Source organism: Nannospalax galili, unplaced genomic scaffold, assembly GCF_000622305.1.
Source record: "Nannospalax galili isolate Female #2095 unplaced genomic scaffold, S.galili_v1.0 scaffold54, whole genome shotgun sequence".
In the NCBI taxonomy this organism is placed as follows: Eukaryota; Metazoa; Chordata; class Mammalia; order Rodentia; family Spalacidae; genus Nannospalax; species Nannospalax galili.
The window spans coordinates 13,082,364-13,093,641 of record NW_008341028.1 but is presented as its reverse complement, the minus strand read 5'-3'; the positions used below and the strand labels follow the sequence as shown (position 1 = coordinate 13,093,641).

Sequence of the window (11,278 nt, the reverse complement as noted above, 5' to 3'; positions counted from 1 at the left end):
GAGGGTATGTGTTGTGTGTGTATGATGTGGGTGATGCACTAGTGCTGCACTATGTGTGGAGAGCAGGACAACTTGGGGAAGTCAGTTCTCTCCTTCAACCATGTAGGTCCTGGGGATCAAACGCAGGTCATCAGGATTGGTGGCAAGCACCTTTGCCCACTGAGCCATCTTGCCAGCCCCCAAACTGACCCTTTTTTTTTTTATCATTATGAAATGCCACTCTTTATCATGAGTTCAAGGATAGCCTAGGCTACATAGCAAGTTAGAGGCCAGTCTCAACACTATCGTAAGACCGTTTTCCCCCCTTAGACATTCATTTCAGGTAATATTCCTTGAAGTGTACTTTATCTGATTAATATAGTCCTCCAGATTTCTTATCCCTAAGGTTTACATGCTCTTTTTCATACTTTCACTTTCAGTGGTACAATTACAGCTTTAACTTGTTTTATTTGTGAGACAGGGTCTCCCTGTAGCCCCAGATGGCATGGAACTCCCTATTTAGAACAGGCTGGCCTAGAACTCAGAGATTGTCTTCCTCTGCCTCCCAAGTGTTGAGATTAAAGGTGTGTACCACTATACCTGGCAGTCCCGTTTTGGGGGAAATGTTCTGTCCCTTTTAAGGGTTGTGTTGTTAAATGAGAAATTTTTAGACTTCCATTTTAATTTCTGTTGCATTTTTAACTAATGGTTGGCCTAAGGATGTAACTTTCAGAAACTATTTGGGATTAGTTTTGTGCCCCACCACATAGAAAAACCTCTAATCATATAGTTTTGTATACCCCATTATTCTTAAGAACACAGTTGGCCTGTTCCATCTTTCAGTACAAGGTTCAGATACCGATGTTTTTAGTATTTTTATTTTTGGGTGTATGACTGTATTGCCTGCATGTAAGTAAGTGCACCCTTGTCATGCGATGCCCATGGAGGTCAAAGGACGGTGTCGGATTCCCCTGGAACTGGAGTTAACAGATGGTTGTTAATTGACATATGGGTGTTGGGAATTGAACCTGGGTTCTCTGCAAGAGTAGCCAGTGCTCTTACCGCTGAGCGATCTCTCCAACCCCATGACGTTTGTGTTTAACCAAGATCTTACTTCTATTTATTTACTCATTCATATGTGTTATCTGTGGGGAACCTGGTCCAACAGGAGATACTGTGCCATTTTCAGACAGTGGATTTTTATCTATTTTTACTTTTGTAGTGCTAGGGATTGAATTCAGGGCCTTGCTCATACTAGGCAAGTATTACAGCCCCAAACTGATAATGGTTTTAGAGGGTTTCATTTGTTTTCCAAGAATAAAATGTCCATTGTGATCACGTACTTCAAAACTTTACTGTCTTTGGGATGCAGAGTTATTCAGTAAGGACATTACCATTTTTCCCATTGCTTTTTATACTTCAAATTTCCTGTCTCTAAATCTAGTCATCAGCAGCCACATCTCTATCTGTGATTATGAACTTGGTCTCATTTTCCTAATTCTGTTAGAAATTGTTTTATGTGGGGCTGGAGAGATGGCTCAGTGGTTAAGAACATTGTTTGCTCCTCCAGAGGACCAATGTTCAATTCCCACCACCCACATGGGGACTTAGAACCATCCATAACTCCAGCTCCAGGGGATCCAATACCCTCTTCGGGCCCCTGCAGGTTTTGCGTGACAGATGTGCACTTACATACATGTAGGCAAAACACTTATACACATATAAAAATAAATTTTAAAAAAGTTTTAATTGTGGTATGAGTAGCCACCATATTAGAAATTAGAATAACTCTTTGTCTCTCCAGAATGACTGAGAAATTGGAAATCCAGAGGCCCACAAGACTAGACCAGTGTAGCCTGTTACTTTTAAAGAAAATCATAGCCCAAGTTAATGTGAAAAGCTTTGCCTCTTGACTATATTTCTGGGTAACAGGCACCACACTGCCCCCGAGAAGTATGGAAAAACTGAGCAGCCCTGTTGCTGCCAGACCTCACTGGCAGAGATAAGCACCTTTGTACATGACCAAGTATGAAGATTTAGCTAGGTATGGTGGCACATACCTTTAATCCCAGCACTTGGAGGAGAGGCAGGAGGGCCAGGAGTAAAGGCCATCCTCAACTACACAGTTAGGCTACATGAGACCGTCTCAAAAAAAAAGGAAAATTCGTACTGGCCCTCAATAAGTAAAGTATTGGCCTACCATCCAGGGTGTTGTAGAGGCTGTGCTGGCACCAAACAAAAACTTGACTTTGAGGTTCTTCCTCTAGCTTCAAACCAGGCTTGGAAACAGGTAAAGGAAAACGGTGATCATAGTTCATTGTTTTTTGTTTTTTTTCAAACATGTTTAATGTGACCTCTTTCTTTCATACCTGAATAACAACTTTCCCCAAAGGAATGATGATACATAATTTTCACAAAGGCTATATGATGTGTTGTGATAGCATCTGGTCAATGTTTATCACTGATTGTCTTACATTAAAATTCCCTGGCTAAGAAGCTTTCTTCTTTTTTTGGCAGTACTGGGGATTGAATCCAGGGCCTTGTGCATGCTAAGCAAGTGCTCTAACACTGAGCTACATCCTCAGGCCCCTATCCACATCTTTTTTCTTTAGTCCTTGATGCCGCAGACCAGCCCTTGACTCCTACTTCTTAATATTGACATGATCTGGCTCTAAACTCTGACTCCTTCTAAGAATAGGAACTTGTTCTAGATTCTCTTTGGGTAAAATATAGCTGCAATACTTACCAGTTTGGGTCTCAACTTAGTCTAAAAGAAATGATGGGGAAATACCTTATTTAGTTAGGTTCTTGATCCAAGGTTGTGTTTGCCATGAGGATTGATGTGTTTCCCACGGTCTAATAAGGACAGGATTTCATCACCACAGGCTACTTAAGCAGAGCTCTCTTTCCTTGCACCAAGTAAATGGCCAGTAGACCACAAGATGAAAGTCCTCTATAGAGTGATGGTCTTTAATCATTGCCTGTTGACTCTTGGAGCTATATACACAGGGCCTCAAAGTTATGTAGCCTGTCTTCACCTGTTTCCTGAATGACTGGGCCAGCCAATGGCTGCATGGGCCTTAGGCTCCTTCTTATCATGCACAGCCAGGATTGTTTTAACTCTGCAGTGCCCACCCAGGGAACAGTGCTGGCCTCCATCTGCCTGGTCATATGACCACCTTCTATATGGCCTCACAAAGGGACCCTATTCCAGGGTCATCTTGGCAGGCCCTGTATTTCTCTTTTTTCTTCCTACTTTTCTCTCATTTTTCCTGATGCTTCTGCTGGACTTGCTTCTACAGTGGGCTCAGGCTCCAAAGGAAGTGATGGTGGCTTTTGGAGCTGGGCTCCTGCAGCACCTGGCAACAAAACAAAAGCTTGAACTTGTCAGTTTCATCAATCCAGAGGAGACAGTTGTTTTCCTGTTAAATTTCAAGAGGAAACTGTATTGTCTGGGACTGTCAGAACTGTGGTGTGCTTTTGCAGCTACAAGAAAGCCCATAACTGATGAAATAAAGTAACATCAAGTCTGCCTTCAGTAACAAAATTAAAGCAAGACTATACAAACAGCATGTACTTGGAAGTATGTTTCCAAATCTGAAAACTGACCCAGAGCACTGACCATCCAGTGGAGCCAGCCATATTGTTACCCTACACAGCCTGCCCTAAGAGAACAAATGAGAGTTTGGCTAGCCTGGGCTTTCTGTCCTGGCTAATACTAAATACTTAAATGCTTATAAGTCTGAAGAATACAAGCCCCACTCAAGCTTCAGTCTCTGCTGGCACAAGCAACTTGTCCCCACTAAGTCTTCACGGGGCTTGTATAGCCATCCTACCTGAAGGAAGCTTCCTGAATGCAGCTGCGGAAGACATCGCCTGTCCCAGAGCTTGATTAGAGCCCAGAGTGGCAGGTTTGCCGGCTGAAGTGGTCCGGTGCTTTGATTTGGGATCTTTGACTGGTTTAGTCCAGACCAGGGCCTCTCCAACCTGGAGGGCAGCTCCCAACTTCTGAGCCATCTCTACCATCTTATACCCACATGGGAAGAAGAAAAAAAGTTATTGGCAATACCAGCAGAGCCCAGTTGCTCTTTCCTGGGCCTTTCACCAGGGGCTGTTAACTGCACCTGTTCCTGTTGCTAGTAGCAGTTGAGGGAGAAATCCTTACAACAAGGAGATCATTTTCAAGTGCTGGAATTACAACTATTTTACTATGCCTTGCTAAGGAACTCATTCTCAAGCAGCAGAGAATACAAGCTGCCCTTACTGGATGGCAAGGGGATTCTTACAAGATCACAGAATGCAGTAATTCAAGTTTGATGCAGCATTGTCCCTTCATTAGGGGAGGTGGGAGAAAGCTACAAAAAGATAAAGACCTTAACTTGGATGAGTTGTATTAGTGAGAAAATAGCATTATTTTAATTGTTATTTTCTTCTAGGAAAGTCTGTCTCAGGCTATAACTAACTGGTGAATTCATGCTGTAACTTCAAAGTCCAAAGAGCCATGGAGCTTACAGTAAGTACCTTTCTTTTGGATCTAAACATCTGCTGACAGCTTGCTGAATGATGTCCAGTTACTAATAAAAGACATACCTCAGAGTCAAATTCCAGAGAGCTATGGTCCTTAAGAAAGTTAACCTTCTTCTCCATCTCCTGGTACTGGGTCAGGGCACCCCTTTTCTCACCCAGGTTGTACAGCAGCACAGCATAGTTCAGATTTACTAAAGGGTTACACCTGTGACAGATAGGGACTCTATGGGGCTGGGGCTTTGCAATAATTAGTCATTTGGAGATCCTTCTCATATGAAACCAAAACAAAACTGTCCCCATTACACAGCCAAGTGCTATATGGACCTGTGGGGCAGAGTCAATGAATTGCCCAAGAAGCAACGCAGGTATTAAGACCAAGTCTGGCATCAACAAAACCACCCAAGGAAGAGTTGAACAGATGATCCCTGTAGTTAGCACATGCTAGCGGAATGAATCCCAGAAGAATCAAGTTAAGCTTAGATTAAGCTGGGTCCCATCTGATATTCTAGTTAGCCCACAGCTTATCAGCAACCCACTGCCAGCTTGTAACTACCTTTGGCCTCCTGATTACTAAACTAGAACTGAAGTATTTTCTCTGGCTTTTAATTCCTGCTGAGCCCTGCTTGCTTAGGAATTACAACCTTCCACTCTTGTGCCATAGATGCGTGCCTGGGTGACTATGGCAAACTGCAGAGTCCAACCTTCCCTGGTACCATTTCCTGCAGAGCAGATCACTTACTTATCCAGGCGGACAGCTTCTGCATAAGCTCTTTTGGCATTCTCTATGTCTTCCAGATTAGTCAAAGCTACTGCAACAGAGGAAGTTAGGAGAGCACAGCTTAGAAAGGGAAAAGAATATTAATCCCCCACATCTCTCCCAGTTCATGGCACCACTGTGTACTCCACCACTCAGCTTAGATACCTCTCCATAGTTAATTGGTTACCAAGTTCTGTGCATTTTACTTTTGCCACCGTATTTCTGGCACTGCCCTCATTCAAGGCTAAGCCAAGCTTTTCTTTTTTTTTTTTTTGTCTTTTTGAGACAGGGTCTCCCTGTAGCCAGCCCCAGCTGTCCTGGAACTCACTATGTAGCTGGCCTCGAAGTCACAAAGATCTGCCTGCCTCTGCCTCTCAAGTGATGGGATTAAAGGTGTGCGCCACCACACCTGGCAGGCTTTCAATTTTCATTCAGTCCCCACCTACCTCCATCTCTCACACTACTGCCAGGATCTCACTACGTTACAAACATCTGACTACACCACTGTCTTCTTTAAGAATCCTCACTTGTTCTCCATCTATAACCATGATCTGTAATCTTTTGTGACAGTACAGTTCCCTTTTTTAAAAATATTTTTTTTATGTGTATGAGTGTATTGCCTGTATGTATGTGAGTGTACCCGTGTCGTGCAATGCCACAGAGTTCAGAAGAGGGCTTCGATTTCCCCTGGAACTGGAGTCAAGGACAGTTCATAGCCACCATGTGGGTGCTGGGAATGGAACCCAGGTCCTCTGCAAGAGCAGTCAGTGCTCTTAACCAGAGCCATCTCTCCAGCCGCAGTTCCCTCCTTTTTTAAAAATCAGGAGTTCTCAGAAGCCTAATAGATAAACGTAAAAAGAGTTGCTCTGATAGTCCTGGCAACTCCACCTCCTCATCAGCTAAACAGGCAGCTATGAGAACTAGGAATACAGATGGACAAACAACCTCTAGGACAATGTCTGCATTCCTTAAACTCTCCATGGCCCTCCAGAATATAGTTCCTGGCTCAATACCCACCAAATTCTCTAACCTTATTATCCACATTGTAGAGGACACTGCCACCCCACAGCTGCGTGCTTCTATTCACAGTGGTTATTTGGACATTCAAGTCTAACTTGTCCTTCAAGATTGTGTGGAGGCTGGCTCTACTTGTTCAGGTTATAGTTGCTGCTTCTGCCCTACAGTAAGCAATAGGCAGTTTACTTTCTGTGTGTCTTCTAGAAATGAGCTACCTTTGTATTCTGGCAGTCTCCAAATGACCACCATACAGTTGTTTTTGCTCTTCATTTCATAAATAACACCAGAAGATGACTGTCAATGAAGACATGGAGAAATCTAAGTTTAGTGTGTGGAGCAAATACTCTCTAGAAGGAGTATTTAGTACTTTAAAATGACTTTAACTTTGACTTTTTGAAATAGGGTCAGGGTCTCACTAATGTAGCTCAGGCTGGCCTCAAATTCATGACCTTCCTACCTCTACCTCCCAAGTGCTAGGGATATAGGCATGAGCCACCTCTTCCTAGCTTCATTTTTGTATAGCATAAATGGAATTTCAGGGATGAAATGGTACTGTAGTTTGACTTGAACTACTAAAGACCAATTATAGTAAGAAAAAATTCTAATAGCAGGGGCCAATGAGATAGTTTAGTGGGTAAGGACACTTGCTGCCAAGTCTATGACCTGAGTTCATTCCCTAGAACCCACATGGTGGGAGGAGAGAAACATCTCTCTCATGTTGTCATCTGACCTGCATGTGGCACATACATCCACACATATACACAGGCACAAATGTCAAAAAAGACTAAGATTTAATATTTGTTGCATTTAAGCATGTACTCCTAACAACCTTAGGTACAGTTAGTAAGTAGTGGAGGCAGAACTCCACCAAAAGCCCAGGTTCTTAACACAATTACTGAACTCAATTGAGTTTTAGTGTGTTTGAGGGCAACATGTGCAGCTCAGTGGTAGAGAGCAGCTACATTCAAGGCCCAGGGCTCAGTCCCCAGCACCAAAAAATAAAGGACTAAATAAATCACACCAACAGGGAAAAGTGGTAAGAGGTAAACTAGGGATAATCCTGATTTAACCTGTTAAGACTCTGAGTTGAAATCCCTCAGGTTAGAAGCAATCAGATACTTGGTTACCTTTTCCTTTCAAATTTCTTCCATACAATAATTCAGATTCCTATAGGATCGCCAAAGGAATGGCTACTTTGGGATATGAAGCCACTAACTTATGATCCTAATTAACTTTTCCATCAGTACAGATCACAAGAGGTTTATATGTAAATGTCCCTTACCAGCCAAGAGCATGTAGAGTTCCCCCAACTTTGGCTGGAAGTTGATAGCTGCACTGAGAAAATGGAATGCTGATGCATACTGCTGCATAGTCAAATGCACAAGGCCCAGATTATACAGAATCTTCCAATCGAAGGGCGCCAAGTAGTTGGCTCGTTTCAGGCAGCTGATAGCCTGCAGAAAGGGGGCACTCAGTTGGTGTAGGGCAAGCTCAGCAGACCCAACATGGAATAGTACAGACAAGGACTGTGAGGAGACACTCACTGCCACATATTTCTTCTTGCCAAAGAAACACATTCCAATGTTATTCCAAAGTGGAGGGCTTTCTGGAACAGCACAAGCTACAACTCTGTATTTGGTGAGAGCAACATCAAAATCCCCATGGGTCTGCATCATGCTGCCTGCTGCCAAGATAGCCTGAAAACACCATGCATGGGAAGTTAGTAATTCAATCATTCCCCCAAAGTCCATGCCCTAAGCAGCCTCCTAGGTGTAATTAGTAAGCCTATCAGCACATAGAAGACTGAGAAACTTCTCTCAGAGACAAAAATATCCAAACTACTGGGACAAGTGCTAAGAAATGTCTTAAGGCATTTAAAACAATAAAAAGATGTCACTTGTTCTTCCTGGCTGTTTCCTACTTCTAGCTAAGGAAGTCAGTATTTCAGTGCCTACTACCTTTAATCTGTTCTTGGCCACTCCTACTTGGTACACCAAGTACTCCAGACAACTCAAACATACCTGTCCTTGGCTATTTAATACCCAGCCCTTTCTGGCTTAGGATGGAATGGGAGCGGGCTTTAGTTTTCATCAGCCCAGCCCTATCATTGCTTCAAGGAAAGGAGTCAAGGTGGGGGCTGGAGAGATGGCTCAGTGGTTAAGAGCACTGACTGCTCTTGCAGAGGACCTGGGTTCAATTCCCAGCACCCACATGGCAGCTACAAACTGTCCTTAACTCCAGTTCCAGAGGAATCCAAAGCGCTCTTCTGACCTCCGTGGCATTGCACAACATCTATACACTCAGATACATACAGGCAATACACTTATACACATAAAAATAATAAAATATTAAAAAAAAAAAAAAGTCAAGGCGGGGAGCCAAGAGCAAGGCTAATGACTTCCTAAATAAGAACTGAGTCTGTGTTGAACGGCCACATGTGATGTTCATCATCCCCAAAGTCACATCTGGACAAAAGTAATTTCAAATTCATTGGGATCAAGATATCATTTCACAACTATTCAAATAACACAAACTATAACAGTACTGATTTTGCCTTCAACAAACACTGATAGATGTTTTGAAGATAAGAAGCAGCATCAACACTTTATAATATTTTCAGATAAGGGCTAACTTTTAAAAACAAGAATTATAAATTAGGTGTGGTGGCATACACCTTTAATCCCAGCATTTGGGAGGCGGAGGCTGGCGTATCTTGTGAGATCTAGGCCAGGTTGTTCAAGTTCCAGGCCAGCTTTTGAAACAGAGAGACCCTGTTTCAAAAAGAATTACAGGGGGTGGAGAGATGGCTCAGAGATTTAGAGAGCACACTGTTCATGCAGAGTACCCAGGTTCAGGTTCCAGTACCCATCTGACAACTCATAATCCCCTGTAACTCAAGTTCCAGGGCTTCAATACCCTCTTCTGGTCTCCTTGGGCACTGTACACACTTGTTGCACATAAACTCACACAGTCCCACACATAAAACCTTTTTTTTTTTTTGTCTTTTTGAGACAAGGTCTCCTTGTAACCCCAGCTGTCCTGGAACTCACTATGTAGACCAAGCTGGCTTTGAACTCACAGAGCCCCACCAGCCTCTGCCTCCCAAGTGCTGGGACTAAAGGCATGTGCCACCACGCCCAGCCATAAAATCTTTAAAAAAAATTTTTTTTTTCTAAGAAATACAAAGCCAGGCATGGTGGCGCACGCCTTTAATCCCAGCACTCCGGAGGCAGAGGCAGGCGGATCTCTGTGAGTTCAAGGCCAGCCTGGTCTACATAGCGAGTTCCAGGACAGCTGGGGTTACAGGGAGACCCTGTCTCAAAAAAAAAAAAAACAAAAAAAAAAAAAAAAAAAAAAAAAAAAAAAAACAAGAAGAAATATAAATAGGCTGGGTGTAATGGCACACACCTTTAATCCAGCACTTGCGAGTCAGAAACAGGCGGATCTTTGTGAATTCAAGGCCAGCCTGGTCTACATAGCACATTCCAGGCCAGCTGAGGCTATAGGGAGACCTTGTCTCAAAAAGATGGGGTGGGTGGGGATTATAAATAAAAGGTGATTTAGCTCAATCATAGAATATTTGCCCGGCATGCACAGTCTCTGGTTTTGCTTCCTACTACCAACACACACACATGCAAAGTTAACTCCTTGGATTTTCTGTGGTTTTTTTTGAGAAAAGATTTCACTATGTAGCCCTTGCTAGCCTGGAACTTACAATGTAGACCAGGCTAGCCTGGAACTCACAGAAATCCACCTGCCTCTGCTTCCTGAGTGCTGGAATTAAAGGTATGCTACCACACCTGCTCTTCTTGGGTATTCAGAATGTAAAAGCTGTTCCCTGTTTTCTAGAGTCTGATCTTTAGGAGTCATGGGACCATTTATCCAAAGGCTCTGTAGTTTCACAATCTGAAATACCTTGTAGTTGGTAGGGTCATAAGTCAATGCATTTCCAAGATGTTCAAATGCCTTCTGGTAAACACCAAGCTTGAAAAAAAAAACAAACCAGACAGTTTTCCTCAGAGGGAGATAGCAGTTCAGGAGTCTGACCAATTGTACACTTAAGTAGAAATGTCCAGTCATAAGAGTTTTCTTGATGTTTGGAAAAAAAAAAAGTGTGTGGGGAGGGTACCAGATAAAAAATCCCCATGTTTGTAGTTTTCTTATTTTGTTCATTTCTCTCCTGATAGGGTTAAAGTATTTGTCAGAAATCCATTTCAGCCAATGTGCTGGTTAGTTTTTGTCACCTTGACACAAATGAGAGACATTTGGGAAGAGAAAATCTCAACTGAGGAATTACCTCCATCAGACTGGCCTATGAGCATGTCTGTGGGGCACTTTCTTGATTGCTAATTGATGTAGGAGGGACCAGCCAATTATAGGTGGTGCCACCCCTGGGCAGGTGTTCCTTTGTGGTCTCTGCTTCAGTTCCTGCCTTGAACTCCTGCCCTGACTTTCCTCAATGATAGACTGTGATCTGGGAATTGTAATATGAAATAAACCCTTTCCTTCCTCAAGTTGCTTTTGGTCATGGTGCTTTTTCACAGCAGCAGAGAGCAAACTAGAATACCAATACTTGTTCTGCTCAATATTAATCTCTCCTGGCAGAAACTAAGGTAGTTGGCATCATGTCCCTTGGCATCTGCTCACAAGCCAAAGCCCAGAGAACTGTTTTAAACTCTTGATTCTTCTTAAAGAAATAGTCATAAGGGCTATCACAGAGGCAGAGCAGCTGAGCAAGGAGTCTAGTAGGGTGGGCAAGATAGACCACTCAGATCCCTAGGCCCCAGCCACTCAGGCTGAGAGAAGTAAGAGGACTCAAAGAATCCCATTAGCACTTAAGTGTGAAAGGAGAGAGTTCCTATTCTAGACAAAGTATCCTTTGCTTCCTCTCTACTATAGGACTTTGGCTAAGAACCAGCAACAGGAATATCTTTGACCTAAAGCCCCACAAATTCTTTCCCTATTGAATAAGAATGATTACACTAAGGATAAAACAGA

The 11,278-nt window shown here is 43.0% G+C and overlaps 1 protein-coding gene across 3 annotated transcripts in view; it reads right to left on the bottom strand.

The window, feature by feature from the left end:
* Nucleotides 1-2,296: 2,296 nt before the first annotated feature.
* Bbs4 (Bardet-Biedl syndrome 4) overlaps nt 2,297-11,278 on the bottom strand; it is a gene marked incomplete in the record, with an annotated part of 36,525 nt that continues 27,543 nt past the window's right edge. The window contains 7 exon segments of one of the 3 annotated variants that reach the window (XM_008836443.3): nt 2,297-3,338; nt 3,816-4,005; nt 4,570-4,711; nt 5,246-5,315; nt 7,563-7,734; nt 7,825-7,977; nt 10,196-10,264. In XM_008836443.3, coding sequence (XP_008834665.1) covers nt 3,232-3,338; nt 3,816-4,005; nt 4,570-4,711; nt 5,246-5,315; nt 7,563-7,734; nt 7,825-7,977; nt 10,196-10,264 — 903 coding nt within the window. 3 annotated transcript variants of the gene reach the window in all.